General features: G+C 38.5%; 2 protein-coding genes across 3 annotated transcripts; one reads left to right on the top strand and one right to left on the bottom strand.

Moving 5' to 3' along the window:
• Window positions 1-17: 17 nt before the first annotated feature.
• On the top strand, window positions 18-4,177 carry LOC136251099 (zinc transporter ZIP11-like). The gene is made up of 10 exons (XM_066043483.1): window positions 18-159; window positions 213-251; window positions 949-1,107; window positions 1,290-1,376; window positions 1,423-1,597; window positions 2,347-2,416; window positions 2,468-2,566; window positions 2,828-2,891; window positions 3,273-3,367; window positions 4,000-4,177. Exons 1-10 carry the CDS (start codon window positions 52-54, stop codon window positions 4,076-4,078), a joined length of 975 nt encoding a protein of 324 aa, XP_065899555.1. The 5' UTR covers window positions 18-51; the 3' UTR covers window positions 4,079-4,177.
• Window positions 4,058-20,409, bottom strand: LOC136251098 (growth arrest-specific protein 7-like). 2 transcript variants are annotated; one of them, XM_066043481.1, is made up of 15 exons: window positions 20,115-20,409; window positions 19,795-19,900; window positions 19,624-19,740; window positions 19,301-19,353; window positions 19,019-19,144; window positions 16,534-16,631; window positions 16,413-16,487; window positions 16,274-16,352; window positions 16,023-16,088; window positions 15,906-15,968; window positions 15,799-15,858; window positions 15,701-15,749; window positions 15,425-15,504; window positions 5,115-5,213; window positions 4,058-4,372 (listed from the first exon to the last, which is right to left on the bottom strand). In XM_066043481.1, exons 1-15 carry the CDS (start codon window positions 20,313-20,315, stop codon window positions 4,262-4,264), a joined length of 1,383 nt encoding a protein of 460 aa, XP_065899553.1. In that variant the 5' UTR covers window positions 20,316-20,409; the 3' UTR covers window positions 4,058-4,261. The 2 variants fall into 2 exon arrangements, with proteins under 2 accessions (XP_065899553.1, XP_065899554.1); XM_066043482.1 differs by having other exon boundaries at window positions 19,633-19,740; window positions 20,115-20,408.
• Between the last annotated feature and the right edge of the window lie 23 nt (window positions 20,410-20,432).

Raw genomic sequence — 20,432 nt, 5'->3', positions numbered from 1 at the left:
TACCCTAAGCGCGTAATACAATGAAATAATAACTTGTACCCCTGTAATACGATGATAGAAGGCTACAGTCCTATTATACAGTCACTATTAGGGACGTTGTTCACTTGGGGCCTTACTGCCATCGGAGCTGGTCTGGTGTTCGTATTCTCAAGCGGTCAAGTGAGTGTTTCAATTTAACGCGCACTTCGTAAACTGTTTTCTATATCCTTTAGAGAAGTGTGCTCGACGGAAGTCTGGGTTTCGCGGCTGGAGTAAGTCGTACGAGCAATAGTTAAGAGTACATCTCATGTATTACAGGGTAGGCTGTAGCCTGTACGTAAGTATAAGCGCCTGCGCGGTGTGGGTGGGTATTGGGGACAAGAAGGGCGAGTTAAGTTTTAGACAGTAATGCTTGTGATATGTTAAAGTTTCCATCAAAATACTTAGATCCTTTCACCGAAATGATACTCTTTATAGTTAGTGTGTGATCTAAAAAGCAGACAAGCAAAGAAGTAAACTATATGCAAACTACATGACTTTCTTGTGTCAGAGAAAGACTGCAGTTGATTTTAGTAGAGTATCTCAATCATTTTGGTGGGAAGAATCCAGCAATTTTGATGTAAAATCCAATAATGTTATTGACATGGCAAGATCCCTTAGCTTGTTCTCACTCTCTAACTCCCCTTGTATGCTACAAGTGAATTGAACTCACCCGCTCCCATCCCAGTTTAATCATCCCATGCTAGCTTATTTCTGGAGGCTGTGGGTTTTTTTACTGGGGTGTTCAGAGTCTAAACCTTGTGGTTCCACAGTGTAGTTTCTGAATTTCCACATATATTATGTACTTACAGTAACACACTGAAATTCTCAATACATGCGGTTGTAATACCAGCCTGCTTTCCTTATTGGCCATATAATAATATCATGTATACGTCCGTACCATACATCATCTTTGTAATGTTGTGTTAGGTGATGTTGGCAGCATCCTACTGGTCTCTGCTAGCACCTGCTATTGAGATGGCTGAAGACTCAGGCAATTATGGAGATCTGGTGTTTGTACCTGTGTCCATTGGGTTTATTCTTGGAGCTTTGTTTGTGGCTGGAGCAGATGCCTTGTTGCCTTATTTGGTAATAATAATTTCATAGTGTTGTGTGGGCATGGTAGAGCCTCCTATAGGTACAAATTCTGCCTGTGCTGACACTCAGGTGCTCCAGCGTTTCTGGGTAGGCATGACCAAGGTTTATGGCAGCCAAAATCATTGCTTTGTTTGTGCAATATGTAAATATGTCCTTTATTCACACATGTATAGGGACTACATTCCAGTAACTGGGCATCTGAAGTACACAAGATCAATGCCAAAAAAGAAACATCAGAAGAAGTTAACAGCACCATTACTGTAAGCTATCACTGTGTCATAAAACAACATCTTATTGTTGTCACAGTCAGCAGAAGATGGTACAGGTAACCTAAGGAGTAGGACAGGTCGTCATGGTGATGGCTACACTAAATCTGGCGATGTCTCCCCTACAAGGAGTGACATTAGTCAGATAAAGAAAAATGAAAGTTGGAGGAGAATTTTGTTGTTGATTGTAGCCATTACTGTACACAATATTCCAGGTGGGTAAAATATCAACAAAACTATAATCTGAATTGTACAGGAATTCATTGTACTGTACTATGTATCCAAAGATGAAACCTTTAGAGTACAGGCATTAATGTTTTATGACAGTACTTTTCAGAAGTTGGCTTCATAAAGTGTATCTCTTGAAATTAACAGTGCTAACTATTCACTGATACTCAGAAGTAAGCAGATGTCGGGTTGTTGCTATTATGTAGTTAATGTTACCATGAATCATTAGTCATAGCTGTGTAGGCTCTTGGGTATTGCTTCATTGTGTATTTAATTTTATGGCATGCCAGCCTGGCGCCATTCTTTCTTTTGATGCAGTATGTTATAAAAAAGCAGAATTCCCTTGTTTCACTTTTTTTTTCTAACTTAAAATTTCAAAATTTTTGTTCTACTTGTAATGTACACAGTGGAAGATTATACGAACACCAAATCGACTGCTCAATTAGAGTATTTTGTAAACAAATGTATGCTTTATTAGAGTAGTTGAGCAAAGCTCTGTATAAATGTATGGATGTTTGGTTTTATGTACTATTCTATTATATGAACACCCTTTCCCCCAATCAATTCAGATAATTGAGGTTCCACTGTATATGTACAAGTCATCACAGAGCTACACATGTGTGTTGCATTTATTTTCCATGCACACTAGCTATTACACATGTTTACCCTACAACTTGTATTCATTGTCCTCCTAACATACAGTAGGTACTCAATGTGTTTGTGTATTTCATCATAGAGGGATTGGCAGTTGGTGTTGGATTTGGTGCGATAGGGAAAAGCCCTTCAACAACTTTTGAGAGTGCACGGTACAAAGTCATGCACAGAATATCCATATTGTTTTAACTTCTGTCTTGTAGGAGTCTTGCTATTGGAATTGGTATACAAAATTTTCCAGAAGGTCTTGCCGTTAGCTTGCCTTTACGAGCAGCTGGCATGTCATCATGGCATAGTTTCTGGTTAGTTCATGATATACACTGTACTGAATAAAAGCCACATCTTTATTACTAGCCACCCCATTATGGCAAGATTAGCAGCCATATATTTACATCATAACAACATGTCTTTCATGTTAGAGTATGGCTGAACGTTTGCTTTAGAAGCTAAATTAATAAATGCACTATTTTATTGATTTTGGTTTGTAAATGGCTGGGCTCCTATTCAGTATAAATTTGTATCATTTTACTAGACACATGTTTATATAAACACACTTCTTCCAGGTGGGGCCAGTTGAGTGGTATGGTAGAGCCGGCAGCTGGATTGTTTGGTACCATTGCTGTAGTGGTAAGAAGGTCTCTTACCTGTGGAACCACTTCAGTGACTGATCTGGATACTGTAGTATCCGTATTGCAGGATTTGTTTGAGGCAGAAATTTTTTGCAGATGCCACCATCCAAAATTCTAAGGGGGTACATTTTCGCTTCTTCAGTACTCAAAAAATTCCATTTTGATCAAGCTATGTAAAAAAAAATTTTTTTTTGGGGGGGGGGGGGGGGGGGTTCATTGATAGTTGCCAAATCACCCCCTTAAAAACATTATACAGTATGAAAGGAAATACCACATACTTTGGTGGCAGGAACTTTACTAGGTTACCTATTAAGCTTCTAATCCAGAAGAGGTTCCTATGTATTCCTTGTCTTGTAAAGTCAACTGTTTCATGTTACAGTTAGCAGAGCCATTGTTACCATATGCTCTGGCGTTTGCAGCAGGAGCCATGGTGTACGTAGTGGTGGATGATATTATACCAGAGGCTTATTCGTGGTTAGTGGAATAAATTGTACATGTTGTCTCGTAGTAAGAGGCTTGTATTAGAGCACCTTATTATGTAGTGACATGATAGAGTAGCAGTAGCCAGTGTTGTCTATTTACTCTGTACATTCTAAGTGTCACATACAATTTCAGGCACTCTAGTGTTATGTGTACAGACACGGCAATACTTTAATGTAACTGTGTCAGTGAAACCTTGGCCAGCTATGGATCAATAAAAAGGTCATACAATACAATTTAGCTGTTAAAGTGAGGTGGCCATATTAAGTATGTAACCACTAAGTGAAGATTACAGCATTGTGTCATAGTGTATGTTAGGGCTATTATGTGATAATGAAAAAAACTATTATTTGATTATTTTCAATAACAAAAACTGGTAAATGATGTTATCTCTGTAATGTCAGCATATAATAATTATTTACAACTTGAAAGACTTTCCTGTAATGCTGCAGCCAGTTGTAACCACTTTTGATACACAATCTATTGGAATTAAAGCCATTATCTTTATCATGATAATCATATCATGTTATCATTTACACAGCTCATGTGTATGGGAGGTTATTTTTCTTTGCCTCAACCCCATGCACCTAGTCTAATTATTGCCCACCATCTATTATTTTCTATAGTGGTAATGGAAAACTGTCATCAGTTGGAGTAGTGATTGGATTTGTTGTGATGATGTCATTAGATGTCGGACTAGGATAACACTGGTTACTAATGATATATCCTTTTGTACAGAATTATATTGTATATACACAATAACAATGTAGTTGGATTGACATTACAAACCAACAATAAACGTAATTACAGTATTCCATAAACAATATATAAATATAGTAGTAAACAATATAATATGGGATGGTGATGAAGGCTATACATGTTGTTAATTCATCTTCTGTCTACTGGTCGTTGTGTTCCTGTGCTTTGTTTTCTGATGAACACGTCACGGTCAGTTTTGGCATTAACAGAATCCACTGCATCTGTTACCTTGGAGAGTGACTGGGGAGATGAAATTGTATTTCAATTTAAACAAAATGTTACATCTATACAATCCTTGACCTACATGCTATTATATCCCATATGGGTGGAGTACAGTACTCCAAAGTTGGGGGAAAGGGGGGCAAGTCATGCTGTAGGTTAGGAAACCCAACAAATCATTGTACCTTAGTACTTAGTGATACATGCGTACTTGATCCTATAATATTATGGCAAATGACTATCATTAAGGTATGCACTTGATTATGTACAAATACATCTATTAATGCAGACAGAATTTATGTTCCGGTGAATGTACTATTAGAGTAGTTAGGTGACTGCTCTATTAGAGTATCACGAAGGTGTGCACTCCCAGCACTGATCCCATTCAACTGTTAGCAAAAAATTCTACTAAATCAAATAGTCTAATGAGTAAAGTACAATAGTTGTTGTGCTGAGTTTCTGGGAATTGGAAACTGAGGGTACTGCCCCATCCACTCTTCAAAGTGAGGAAGAAGTTGCCTCATTTGCCCCCACCACTATATGTAACACTGAAACAAAATTCTTCACTAATGGTATTTTATTGTTCACATATATGGTGTGTTATTGTCATGTACAAATACTACACAACACTTCATATCAAGCAGTTACATCTCTAGGAGTAACTAGTATTCGTGAGCAACTAAAGAATACACTCCAAAACTAAGAAAGTTTTTCAGCCCCACCAATAGGCCAAGCTATATATTCCACTTTACTCATGACTCACCTCACCACTTTTTTCATGTACTGCAATGTGTAGATCAACGTATTTGTAAAACATTCTCTGTAAAAACTTGGATCGTTCTTGTTCATGTTCCTCCAAATCCTATGAAGTACACATGATGATCACATGGTCTACACATGGTTACATGATGATCACACCATGATGATCACATGGTCGGTTGTAAAAGGTGAAAGAAAACAAACCAACTGAGAGTGCCTGGTCTAACAAAGAGGAACAATTTATACTGATTAGTGCTATGTGCCTCACAAACTACTCACATACAAACAGTACTCAATCTACACACACTTCAAAACTTCGGTCACCCATGGCCATTCCTTAAACACTGCATCATTATGGGCATTAATATTAACCTGTTAGCACATACACTGGTGTAGTACGTTGTGTACTGTCAGTGTTTAAATTCGAGGCCATAACTTGCATGTTCATTTGTTGGTCCAAGTGATATGCATGGATTGGCAAATCCACTGAGACATAGTGTAGCCACGTATTTACTGTATCTCAGTACAACAACTTTTCAAATGAAGAAATGACAACATTGTTTATGTCTACACAAATGCACAATACAAATGCTGTTTAGGGCTACAGGAATAAAACAAAAATATTCCAACTCTCCATGAACGAGCAAACAAGATGGTGTATAAGTTTGAGACTTGCTTCACTGTGAAACAGAGTGATTAAAATGAAAATTTTCTTTATAGCATGTATTTGTCAACTGCTTTCCTGTGCATCATACAGTACGATGGTACTGTATAGTAGGGACCACAAAGGTTTGGGCGTGGCACATGAAAAAAACATCACTCAAAAACCAGCCTCACTTTTCCCTGATGACGATGAGGCAGTATTGGTTAGGTAAAACTAAGCCCAAACAAATCTTCAGATTGACCTGAAACACTTTCAACAAGTTGTCAAAAAAAATATCATTAAACAGAATTTTCTAGTGACTGACTGAGTAACTGATGCCTTCAGACAACCATAATTTGATAATGGCTAAGGCTACGGGCTTGATTTTTTAACATCGCTTCAGCCGGACGTGTGCTTTTTAGCATACTGCAGTACGTACAATGCATTCTTCATGGACTTACTAGTGTCCTCCTTTGTGTCCCATTCATCTTTGCTGACAGTGAAAGGTGCAAATTTGGCGGTAGCGTGATGGCTTCCCTATATGTAATGGAAATCATTCATATTTTTCATAATGGCTTGATTGTAGTCTCGCGTGCCAGACGGTTTGTGTGGGGGCGGTAAATAAACCGTCTGGTCACTGTTGCACACTTTCCGTGAACTTACTGGAATGCAATTACATTACATCATGGTATTGTTTTGTGCCAAGGATGATGTAATATTCGTTCCAATCACCTCTGTGAGCAGACTAATATGATAATTATACTGGTAATGTCCTGGTGACGTATTCGAAACATTGCTGAACGTCTTCCTCGACAATTCCACCGTTTCACAAATCTATAGTGAACTGTAATCGTTCTCATACCAACGCTTTTAAGAGCCCTGTATCAGGGAAACAAAGATCCTAAGCCCATGGCATTGTTAAACTTTCGAAAAAGTGATCTGTAGCCGAGTTTCAGTTCTTTATTGACTAAGAATTTGAATTATTAGTGTTTGTTTCATCACAGAGTCCGCGAAGTGATCTGATTGGTTCTGCCAACAATTCGACAGTGGTCCCAGAATGTGTGCAACAGTGACCAGACGGTTTATTTACTGCCCCCACAAAAACTGTCTGGCACGTGAGACTAGCTTGACTGCAGAGGTGCTTTTCGAACAGTTCTTGATTCGCAATGCTGTATACATAGCTGACAACAAACCGTAATGGATACTTCACTTTCAGCCGATAATTGATAGCTGGGGTGTGTGGCACCATTTCTTTCTTTTGATACGGTATGCGCAGGTTCATCAGTCATAATAATTTTATTTTACAAAAAAAGTTAACAAACAAGTACACAAAAAAATTGAAATTTTCAAGGACCATAGCACATCGATAAAAAGTACTGAAACAAGTTGGAGTAGTGTACGATATTAAATCACAGTAAAACAATAAGAAGTGTTATATCCCTACTACTGTGCTCAAGATACTATATAACGGAAATGCACAGTAGGGATATAACACTTCTTATTGTTTTACTGTGATTTAATATTGTACACTACTCCAACTTGTTTCAGTACTTTTTATCGATGTGCTATGGTCCCTACTCTAGTTGAAAATTCCAATTTTTTTTGTGTACTTGTTTCATTATACTCTCCTCTGTTAGTATTACATGTAATCATCTTGCAGTTAGGTGATTTTGTTGGCACTTCCAAGTTGTAGCTTTGGTGACCAGCTGGATGGTGGTGTTGCTAGTCAAATGGTTCTTCAGTACGTGCATAAGCTTTCTTTCAGCCAAAGATAGCACGAGTCACAATCGATAATGTGGCATAGCAGTTTTTCTATCTCTTCTTTCCTACATGCTACTAGCATTATACAAACACAAACTTGATGGCTCTTCCTCTTAACTTTTTTAAGAGTTCAATTTTGTTGTATTCCGTATAGTTTAGAAGCATTGAAGGTGTGAACTGTTGGCTATTGTCACATCTACACGATGATTATTTCAAGTGTATTGTTTCTAGAACTCATCCTGTAGTAAAAAGTATTACCGATAAGTTAGAACCACACACATGTTGTTATTGTTGAGATACTATTTGTATGTGATCAAAGATGTGGTGTGAATGTCTATGACATAGTTTCTTCCAACAAGCTATGATGCCACTATCCTTAGATATCCGGAAAAATTTGCTGACGATACCCAGATAGTAAAATTGCTATCCGTTTCAGCCCTAGTGTAATCAATTAATTATCTATGGAATAAAAAGATGGTCTACAAGAGCTACTGTCTACATGTCTTCATAATTACACAAAAATCTGCTGTTGAAGTACCTTTGATTACTATGCAAATTGTATGAGACACAAGCTACAGTAAAAGTTACACTGCCAATAGTGGGAGACAATCTGCACTTCACTTCATGTTGGTGCAAACTATGAGTGTTCTCTGAGAGTCACACAAAATTAATTCATGTTTAAGGTGGCACTGAACTGATTCAGTTCAGCCACACCAAACAACCCACGTGCTTAATGAGCTATTTTAGGGTGCCCCAAAATTTCGCTAGTGCACAACTTAACCTATGCCTAAAAGCTGTTGTGATAGCCTGTGATGCTTTACAAAGTTTTGTGAAATAGCACGCCTTCATTTTATACCTATATAACTCTGAAGTTTAGAGCCGATTATTAAAATAACTTGGCCAATGAACAACCTTGCGCTAAGCCACTTTGGTTCCAATCATTTCTTACCTTGTAGAACAAAAATCTATGCTTTCTTTTTTACTGCTAACATGGTGGTGAATCTCAACACAATTAGTAAGTCTGCAAATATTCGTTTATTAGCAAAATTATCAAATATCAATTAAGGTAGTGCTGAACGGATTAAGGGCAGCCGTACAAAATTAATTGGTCAGCATGTTTGTGGTAATGCTCCATAGACCACAGCGAAACATCTCAGTGCACTAACAGAACAAGCTCCCAGCTATTGTTGTTAATACAACTAACATTATTCACGCTTTAAAACTACTAGCTTGTCACAACTCTGGTTAATTCACTGGCGAACGGCACCAGCTGCCATCGTGTGATTAGTTATACAAAGCACACACTGACTAGCCAAACGGTCTCCTTTTCTCGCTAAATAACTTCAAAATTATGCACCACAGGACCATCAAATGTGGTATAGGCACTGGGTAAGCATTATTCTACAATAGAATTCTTTCACCACGTGAGCAAAATGATGCAATTTTTATGTTCGCCCACGCATCAGTCGTAATGGTGCACAGGTGCTGGTAATTAGGGGCTGCGTAGAAGGGGATAGAATGGCTAAGCTCTCGCCGTATGCCGAAAAACTCTCCCGAGAAGCAAAGGATAGATATTTAGACAAAATATCTACTCTAGGCGGAGTGGACCCTTTCTCTGGAGTTGCTATTGGCGATGTTTGCCGTACAATGCTTTCAGTTGATGCCTGTGATTTGGTGCCGTACTTGGTCTTGAAAACCAGTTTTATGACAGCTACACAGTTTCAAGCTCGCAAAGGACTGGAGGCTTACAACCAGTTTGTCTGTGGGTGGGTTAAGGACGTCAAAACAAGAAAAGTATCAGGAAAATATCTAACTTGTGGACGCATAAGTAGATAAGTAGAAACCTGGGGGAGGGGTACTGTTCGTGTATAATGCACTTGCTGAAGCTTTGTAATGCATTATCACATATCTATACGTCCTTACAGTGAAACCTCTTTAATAAATTCCCCGAATTAAGGAAAAACCTGCTCTATCAGTAATAGATTTTAGTCCCAACTGGACATTTCTCTAAAAGATAAGGAAAATGCGTCTATAGTACAGTTAATAAAGGCCTAAAATTCTGGTCATAAAATGTTAGGGTTCCATGCACTGTATTTGCTGGCTTTAGCTACTGAATTCATGCACTGATAGCAGTATTGCTCACAATCCAATTCACTTGAATTTATGCTGACCACGAGGAGTATTGTCAGTTATGTTATTATTGTCATTATATAGGTCCGTCATTCACAGCGCATCAGTGAGACTGCATTAAGCTGTTGGATCATACTTGAGCTAAGTGGTGAAGTCTGTTGTGCCCACTGCAACTGCATGGCTGGCTTGGGTGAGGCATGCACTCATATAGCTGCTGCCTTTTTTTACCTCGAGGCTCTGGCAAGATCCAAGGTACTGAGACAAGCACACAACAAGCATGTCAATGGATTATACCATCGTACATGAAGTCAATTGAATACCGACCTATTAAAAAAATTGACTTTACTTCAGCCCGTGGTAAGAAACGAAACTTGATGAGCTAATTGATGGAGAAGATAGTCCAAAAATGGAGAGTGATGTACTGCTTGTTGCACACAGAGAAGTTGCTACAGACTCTGAAATGGCAACATTGTTTGAGAACCTTAGTCTTGGAGGCACACGTCCTGCAGTATTTTCTGTAGTATCAGGTTATTCTGAACCATTCATACCGAAGTTTATACTACCAAATTTCCCAAGGCATTAAGGCAACCAGAATATGTTGATCTGGGGTATGATGAGCTTCTGGCACTTAGTGAAACCACAGTACTAGAAATGACTGTTGAAGTGTCTCTGGCTGTTGAAGAGGAGACAAGGTTACAAAGCCAGTCAAGGTTGTGGTTCACATTTAGAGCTGGAAGAGTCACAGCATCAAGAATGAAGTCTGTTTGTCATACAAACCCAGCCTACCCTTCTCAATCTCTCATTAAGACCATCTGTTATCCAGAAGAATTTAGTTTTGATAGTAAACAAACTGCATGGGGAAGCAAACAAGAGAGAATAGCCCAAGAAATTTACCTTAGAGCTCAAAAACATCACCACGTGAATCTTCACATTACAAACAGTGGGCTTGTTATTAATCCCAAGTGGCCCTTTCATGGGTGCCTCACCTGATGCCATTTTAGATTGTAGTTGCTGTGGTAAGGGAATTCTTGAAATCAGGTGTCCCTACTCCCATTGTTATGAAACGATTCAAGATGCTGTTCAAGATAAAGGGTTTTGCCTGAAGGAAAGAGATGGATTGGTCAAGTAGGATTGTACACATGCATACTTTTATCAAGTTCAGACACAAAATGTTCATTTGTGACGTTGATTATTCATACTTTTGTGTCTGCACATTTGCTGAGAATGAAATGCAAGGTTTGCACATTGAACAGATTACTAGACAACCAACATTTTGGGAAGAGAACAAGAGAAAAGCAGAGTATTTTTTAGGACATGCCTGTTACCAGAGATCTTGAGTAATTGGTTCACCAGGGACAACATCAGCACTTCTGACTCAATAGATAGTGAGCTGCCAAGTAGTGGTGAACCAAGTAGCAACAACTATACCAGTATAGAGGAGCAAACCTTCTGCTACTGTCGTGGTCCAGAAGAAGGACTAATGATTGCTTGTGACAATCCGGACTGCCTGATAGAATGGTTCCATGTGAGGTGCCTTGATCTGTCTTGTGTTCCTAAAGGAAAGTAGTACTGTTCTGACTGCTCCAAACTACAACAACTATTGGAAACTTAATTGACTCAGTTGTGGTATGAGATGTATTATACATACATGATTTGCATACATAATAATTATTATACAATACATGTTTGTAAATTATCTAATCAAATGGGACTACTGAATTACAAATATTTGTGAGTGCACAGCTTACACGAACAATTCTGTCAATTAATGGAATATCTTCTCCATGTCTACACTTTATACAAAGTGAATGGGGATTGTACTCTGAAGAATCGAGTATTTCTGTCTCACCAGATCTATCACCCTCTCCACATGGATACATACATTGGCTATACTCCTTGTTTATTCAACCTCAAGTGCACTTAACTGATCCTTCCCTTTTGTGAATGCAGGAATATGCAGACGTGCTTGCATGACACAAACTGACTCAGCAATATCAAAGCTACAGTCAACTAATACGATGTCACCAGGAAGCAGTTTAGATAATAATCCACAATGTTCAGTCAAGTATTTGTCACTCACACGACCACCCCATGCATCCGAAACAAAAGCCACCACACCCTGAGGAGCAATTCCTAGCAAAATTTTTGCTGTGTTTTTGTGCTTATAGTTAGACCAAGTAACAGCACAAGCCTCTAAATTGGAGGGACGCTCAATAAAAACCTCAAAACAGTCATTGATAATTGCTACTGATTTACCAAATGGTGTCTGGAAGCATTTTGGCATTGTTTTGTGTAAACTATCATGGTCTGGCCAGACAATTAGCTTTTGCAATCTGATATCCATCTGCACAAGCCATTTGGAAAGAATTCTGGACACAGTTGATAGAGAGACTTGAAAGCGATATGCTAAATCTTGTAGAGGACTGTTTAAATGAAGCTTTAGCAAGACACACATAAATTCTTAAAAGGGGGACAGCTTGGTGGCCCTTTCTCCTGGCATTGTCTTGTGCACATGGTCAAGTACTGTCTTGACAATATATAAATTGGGTAAGCCAGTATAAAACTGCACACAGGCATCATCTACAAGTGACTGTTCATTGAATGGCACCGCTGAACACACATGTTGCTGCAATACTGCAATCTCATCAGACAACTTGTTTATCTTTGTGTAGCAAGCTGCCAACTCTTCCTTCTAAACCTTCACCATATCAGCACAGTTACATTTGCCTGCTGCTGATTCAAGAATGGCTAATTCAATTTGTTCACGACCAACTTCACTGTTGACTGATACGACTGTTTCCTCAAGAAGTTGTTCTGCAACAGCATGTGTAGCATCTTCAGCTACGGTAAATTCATTGATAATTGACTCAACTTCTTTTTTTATGGTGTCGTCAATCTTATTCGTAACGAAAATGTCAGGCTGGTGTGATAACTCTATATCCTGCTGTTGTTTGGCTCGCTGCATGTCTCTCCTCCTTCTTGCTCTTTCATGACGCATCACACACATTACAGCTTGCTCAGCAGAATCACGGGTGGTCCTTTTAGAATGGCCAAGGTTAATTGTAGGTAACCAGTCTATGTCAGTGTCATCCTTAAGAGCTGCAGGTTTACCAGATAGGAAGTGACAAGAGTAGACTCGATACTTTCCTAACGCTTTAATGTCTAGGTCTTCTCTGGAAATAGCTGCCACATACCCAGCTCTCCGCCTTATCAACAGCTCAAACTTGCGTCTAGAACTTTTCCTTCTAACTGCAGGGATTCTATAAAAGGAAATCCCCTTGTCTCAGTCTGACCGCATCGAACAACCAACAAATGCACAAATCACCATCGTTATCTTGTGCACCAGTACTACTTACGCGTGGGCGACCCTTTTAGAATACGTAATTTTGCTCACATGCTGAAAAGAGCTCTATAGTACTTGATGGAGTTGTTGGCCAATGTTGTATATAGTCCACAGGTGTGCATTTTCATTACTTTCCATGTTATTGACCGTCTCAGCAAAAGCCCACCCAGTTCACACAAGCATGTGTTTTGAGAAAAACAATTTTTCTCTCTCGTAAAATTACACATGTGCTTCAAAGAAAAAATATGGTTTTAATTGAGCAATCACTTAGAGAAGCAAGACTCAAATCAATTAAAAATGTACACCATCTTATTTGCCAGCTCATGGAGAGCTTGAAAATCTTTTTTTTGTGTCTGGTACACGTGTCACATGTGTTTGTTTACAATGCAATAGATATAAACAAGATTGTTGTAATTTCTTCAATAAAACTGCCTTATATGTATATGCACAAGTGACTACAGAACAAGCCAAACCCCAATGCTGTAACTAATGCGAATGGGCTGAATGTATGCACCTATAGTTTATTTTCAGTATAGTCACTGTACAAATAAATTTGCTCTTCTTGCTGTCTAGCGCTATAATTCCAAAACTACTCAGGCTGAAACTTTGGAGATCCATTCAACATAATGTTTTTAAAGATGCAAACTAGGTCGGTTGTTGCTGAGACGGTCACATATAACACCATTGGAATAAACAATTAATGACAAAGCTTAAAAATATCGGTGGTTCTGTGATAACTAGAGGTAGTGCCTCTAATTCTCCATTAAAGTTACATCATTGTTTTACCACATTTGGTTCTAGTGACTGTATTGCTTCACTAGTTTGAAATATATGTTTTCAAAAAAGGCAGCTCAGCCTCATGTAATTGGATCAGCTGCAACCTGATGTTGTAGCCACCTTATATGGTGATGTTACCTTGTGTGCAAAAATTGTTGACTGAATGTCTTGAGCACAACAAACAAGATCATCGATCAACACTTCAACAATTGTTGTGATATTGTCATGACAATCAACACTGAACACTCAATAACAACTTACACCTTGTAATGGGATATATTGGTATTACAATGGGTAGTAAATTGAAACTAGTGAAAATATTTCACCATAAAAATGTTGTGTATTGCAAATAGTCTTGTATAGTAAACACTACTGACCAAATTTCAACAACACTAGTTTTCAGGGAGGGATATACTGTATATATCCGTATTAAAGCCAGGCTCAAATAAACACCTGGGCTCCGGGTACTTCATTCCAAACTATAGAATACACTCCTGGGTCCATATAGACGCCGGGGTACCAAAAACTAAACTATAATTCTAATAAACGCCAGAGTCGTGTGCTGTACAAGAGTGTATATACTGGATAAACATTGTTCACCTCGTATTTCATTGTTGCAAAGTGAAGATTCCAAACTGTAAGTCGATTATATAAGCACTTTCAGCACCACTTTGTTCACAACCACCCTTCACCTCGTGTGCTCTAAGAAATAAACATCTGGACCTGAATAGATGCCGGGCTTGTTTACACACTGGGTCCAAAATCGCATACAGGAAACAAACACCCGGGCTTTTATATGGATATTATACAGTACCACTTTGTCAAGTTACATCTCAAATAGGCAATAACTACAAGGCCCAATAATTCCATGGCATAAACTGTTTTATAGCAAATGGATGGGGAGTTATATAATATAAGAAAAGCACCAGGCTTGTAGTCAAGACAAAACACATAGCGTTGCACCAATAAAAGATTTAGCAATTAGCTGATTTGTTGATTCTGATTGTAGCTGATTCTGAGGGGACTCCAGTAGTTCAGTTACACATGTGCAATTCACTATTTTATGTACAACACATGGTTAACACATGTGTGACTGTCTCACTTATTTCACACAAACATACTTTTGAGAAAAACAAACTTTAAAAAATTGGTGTAATTATATACTAAAAAAAGAAAACAAAATATGAAAGTTTTAATCAAGCAGAAAAGCAAATCTCAAACCAACTAAACCTATACACCATCTTATTCACCTGCTCATGGAGAGTTTGAATATCTTTGTTTCATTCCTGTAGCCCTAATGATAGGCACATCACATGCATTTGTTTATGATACGGTAGACATAAACAAGATTTTTTCTTTTCTTCATTTATGTAAGTGACTACACCTTTGTGGGTTTTTCAATTAGTGGTGAACATTTTAGCTAAATCAAAATTCTGTAGGTTAATGCAAACCACCAAACCGAAGTTATGGCTGCAAATGTGCAATGAATAGCATGAAAAACTTCTAGAACATGTATGAACTTCATGTATTTTTATGCATGTACATAGTAAATATTGGCTCAATCACTTGACCAACTCCAATAAATTGGCAAAAGCCTATTAATGACCCTATTTCGATTAGTTGGCTGATGATCGGTGCAACACTAATACACATCACTCACTTGACAAGCGGCAATCATGTCATCAATCCATTTCCTTTGACTGTCATTATAAGACTCCTCTACACGTTTTAGCTCCTCACCTGCAAGGCAGTAAACATTTTGAGGGTGATTTTTATACAGGATGTGTTTTAACAAGCTATGCTAAGCAGCATAAGAATATCTAAGTATTTTCCAATATCTTCAGAGCTATTTCTATACCAATACCCTACCCATGTGTAAACCAGACGATACGTATATTCAACTTGTATCAGCCTGAACACTGTGTCATTTACTTACTAGCATATGAAGATTTTCTCCGTGCTACTTCAACCTCCTTCAGTGATGTCTAAACAGTGCAGTCATTGTAACTGACAAGTTAAACGTGTGGAACTTACTTTGCGGGCAAGTTTTTTGGTTTCTATCTCCTTTTGTTTGGCCATCAACGTCTGTTTTGCCTAACAGTGAACACAGTACAATTGTGCCCATTAAAATGCATTTATACCCTGTCTATTGAAATGTCCAATTGTTGGAGTTGCTTGCGATCTTGAGATATAATAACTTCATGCTGTAAAGTACACAAAAATAGATTTGTGCCACATTAATATTACAAGTTACAAACTTGTTTCCGGTCCTTTTTCTGTGACTCTTTATACTCAAACATTTCTTTGTTGAAGTCAGCAAGTAACTGGGAATCATAGTTTTATAAATATGTTGAGTATAAGATTATATGTACAACTTAGTACAGTACACCATTATAGTGTGTGTGTGAGGTTTGTTTGCCGTGTGCATGCACACACATGTACACAGATAACGCCAAATAAGCAGCCAGAGATTATGTGTATGTGTACATGTTTTGATTTAATTCATTACCTGATTGGAAAAATTAGCATGTATACTGGCTCTTGATGCAAGCTCTGTTTTGATGCTGTGCCATGCCTGCAGCAGTGAGCTGGAATAACAAAATAATATACTTCAATACACACACACATTGATATTGTCCTTAGCTTACCCTTCCTCCTGGGATCCTAATGTTGACTTGGATAATCTTGATAAACTCTTAGCATAAGCATCTTCAATAGCAGCTCTATGGTAATATTACCCATAACAACACCACACAGAGAAGTACTTACCTTTCCTTCATGAAGTCAATAATGTCTTTCATCACTGTCTTACCATTGATGTGTTTAGCTAGTAGAACATCAAACCCTGACTTGTCCAGTTTGTCTGACTACAAGTGACATTGTGGGACAATATTACAATCAATAACTACTATTACTGGTGATCTCCCACATTCCAGCCATCTTATAATGTAGCCAGGATATCGGCTGGCTGGCTGGCCATTATGTATGTAAGTGATAAACAGTATTGCGTTTTACTGTTATCTGTTAACTGCAGCACTTTTTAATGGCACACCCAAGTGATATGTGAGGTATGGGCAAGTCCCTTACTGATGATCAGAATAGTGTAATGAATGTGGCAGATATATTGATATCCTTGAACGAACAAAGTGATGGCAAACCATCTGAGATACATGTAAGCTATCCATCCTAGACCAATCCATCGTAGCTATAATCATGTCACGATGACTGCTATTATGATAGTTCTTACATGTGTTAGCTTGCCTACATGTATATCCAAAATTTATTACCGTTGCACAAACTCCAAGACTTTATTGTTGGTTAACCTTTGTTAGTACATTCCCCGCAGCATATTGATTGTAGTAAGATCACTGTTTGTTTACTCTGACAATTTCTCACATTTGTTATTTTAGTAGTAGTAGTTAGGAGGCTGCAAGTTTTTGAAGGCCTTTGCTAAAAAGACTCAATAAAACCAACCTCAGAATGTGTAAATCCAAAAAATATGTTGGTCCAGTCCAATCCAGTGATTAGTTACACCCCAAGTCAGTGCATGCCTGCATGGCAAACCCCTCCTGGTTGTATACAATCACTGGACTGGACAAGTGGACTGGACTACTGGGTTTTCTTTCTTCTGTCTTTTAAGCACATATGTATTTGGGCAATTGGTTGTGGTTATTGCTACATTTTAATGTAGAATACTAGTATTTTAAAAAAATTGTTACTTTAAAAATAAAGTGGGGATCTATGCAATAAAAAGTAGTGAAACAAGAGATGAATGATGGTATTACAGCATAGCTCGGTGGGAAAAGTCCCTACTTTGGCATTGAGCAAAATTATAGCTATTATAAATGTGCCAAAGTAGGGACTTTCCCATCAAGCTATGCTGTAATACCATCATTCATCTCTTGTTTCACTACTTTTTTCCCTACTTCATTTTTAGCAATTTAAAAAAAATACTAGTTTTAGTTTTTATTGTAGTACAGCTAGTTACAGTGTAACTTCTATTAAGTTCCTGTACAGCTTATTAAAGTACATACTGTGCCAAAATTGGAAGTACATAGGCCCATAGTAGCGTGCATAGCTTACCTTTGATTGTAGTAGCAGTGGCACTCAGATCTATGACTTGTCTCAGTATGATGATCTGCATTCTATTCACCCGGGGCTGGCAGTTGTTCAAACGAACAGGCCCTTTCAATTGTCTGGAGTTTAGTCTCGACTAACAGGATGAAGTAACACAATTTCCACTTGAGTCACTCGCTGATCTCACCGTACGGCACTGAGTGGCTGAGTCAGTGTGTTCAGAGGAACAAGCCGTCGAGTCTCAGTCCGTCTATTAAGTAACAAATCTCTTAGTCCAGGCGTTAGCAAAAGTCGAAGTGACAACTCAGCAGCCTTAATGTTTCATGTGCAACACTTGAAATTATAAAAGTCTCTAGGATGATTTTAAAAGTGGCATTTTAGGCAGCGTGTGTCATTTTTGGGGGGATCCCTACTTAAACAGTACTACCGTACTGTTTGATACAGGTAGAACTGTCTACTTTGCACTACCTGTGCATTTTAGCACAATTAACACAATGAGCAGGTGTCAATTACCATTCAATCTTGAAAGAGACAGCTGTTAACTGCATCAATGTGCTTAAAACGAAAGAATATACTCATCTGTTCTACAGTCAAACATTTCTTTCATGGCATGATCTCCAGAGAGTCATTCATGACTACCATTCTTCTTATCATGGAGTATAAATTGTACAGAAGTTTAGCTATATCATAACCATGTACCCTAATACAAATAATGGTCTTCCAAGTCAGCAAAATTAAGTGACTGTCTTGCTATTCCATCCTCAGCTGAGCAAGGCTGACATACTCTGGCATGGCTACACTGCTTTCTTTTGTGTGTGGAGGTGGGAGTGGTCTAACTACATAAGATTAGCATATTCTATATAACAACAATAGCCAGTTGACCAATATTTGGTGAAAAAGGAAAAAAACCTGAGTCCAGTAGTCCAGTGAACAACCAATCAACCAATCCTAATCCTCCTGGGGCTGGACTAGTAACCACAGGAGACTGTACCATGTCTCACAGATGAAGGTGTGGGTACCCAAAGTCCCACCTAAATCTCATGTACAACATGGACAGTAAGTTATCACTTGCTTATGCAGCTAACACTAGGTGGGTAGATACATTGCTTCCCCAGTTAACACCAGGTCCCCATTTACAGAGGGATAGCAGAGAAGCACACAACACTAACAAACTTACCCAGAAATAATCCACATAGCTTGGCTGGTTTGGTTGCAGTAGTGATTGCTTGGGTCCACCATCAGCAAATGTCAAATTATTGATTGTAACAAGACGTGGCTTGGAAGATGGTAAAGAAGTCTTCTTCTACACAGAAAACGCATAAACGCATTAACTCACGAACAATAGATCCCACATAACATTATAATACAGTTCATAGAAATGAATTAATGTACTTCATCAAATTATTCTAATCATTAGCTTATATTATTCATAGTCAGAACTATCAACAACAGTTAGTACCTCTAAGGATGACTGTCTCTTGGCTGAACCAGGCGACGATGATACAGGTTGACCTGAAAATGTAAACAAATGACTTGTCAACAGATCACAAACACATTGCCTAATTTGCTATGTCAGGTATTACTACTATACAAGCATCTGGAGCATTAACTGGATCAACATGTGTATTAATTAACACTTGGAACACTGAGCAAATCTGTTAACCTGTTCAATACATATGTTGTTAACAAGTCATTTGTGTGTGATAAACACATGTAATATTGCCCTAGAACTGGTAAACAAAAGTAGAACAATTGACCCAATCCAGGTAACATGATACATACGAGCAGTACTTGTTGAAGGTGCTGATGTGGGAGATTTTGGTGATGTGGTGGTTGGCTTGGTCGGTGCTGGCTTGTTGGCTGTACTATTTTGTAGCTGTGGTATATTCCAAGTGGTTGCTACACAACAGAGATATCTCACTACAGCTGCACACAGCAGTGGAATAGTCTTACATTGGTTTGTCTGATTGACAAAGTAAATCTTATCTTCTGGGGTAGCATACACCGCCCATTCCTTCGAGCGAAGTATCATAGACAAATGGTGTGGATTAAGAGCTGGCTAAATGTGGATTATAAAACAATAGTGTAGTGTTGTTAGTATAATGATGATGAGAGAGTCTTATTTTGTTAAGACAATATACACATTTTGTTGTCCTCGTATGTACTCCCAACTCCTTTATTCTATTAACCACTACACTCATCCAGTAAACCACACACACCCAGCCAATCCACAAAGCCGTTAAAGGTTAACATAAAGACTTGCACTTGCCTACCTCCACAACAATCATTTTTGTGTACGATGCTGGGAACCATCCCTCTCTGCCACAGGCGTACCCGCGACACCAGCCGTCTTCCAAGCGTTCAGCAACGTAGATCACGGTTGATTCAACGACTGGCAGGCCCAGATCGCCCTGGTCTTGGCCAGTATAAGAGTAGACAGCCTTTACAAACTGTAGAAGAGATCCCGACATCATTAGACCTGAGAGATTTTCACTGGTTGATAAGGTGCTCGACTTTCAGACTTTCCAACGTTAATTACCTTATTAGTTTTACGCCGTAAAACTCCGTTATACTTTTCCGGTTACTCCTGG

The sequence above is a fragment of the Dysidea avara genome, chromosome 3, assembly GCF_963678975.1.
Source record: "Dysidea avara chromosome 3, odDysAvar1.4, whole genome shotgun sequence".
Classification (NCBI taxonomy): domain Eukaryota; kingdom Metazoa; phylum Porifera; class Demospongiae; order Dictyoceratida; family Dysideidae; genus Dysidea; species Dysidea avara.
Note: the sequence above shows the minus strand (reverse complement) of the source record. Positions and strands in the feature narration are given on the sequence as shown.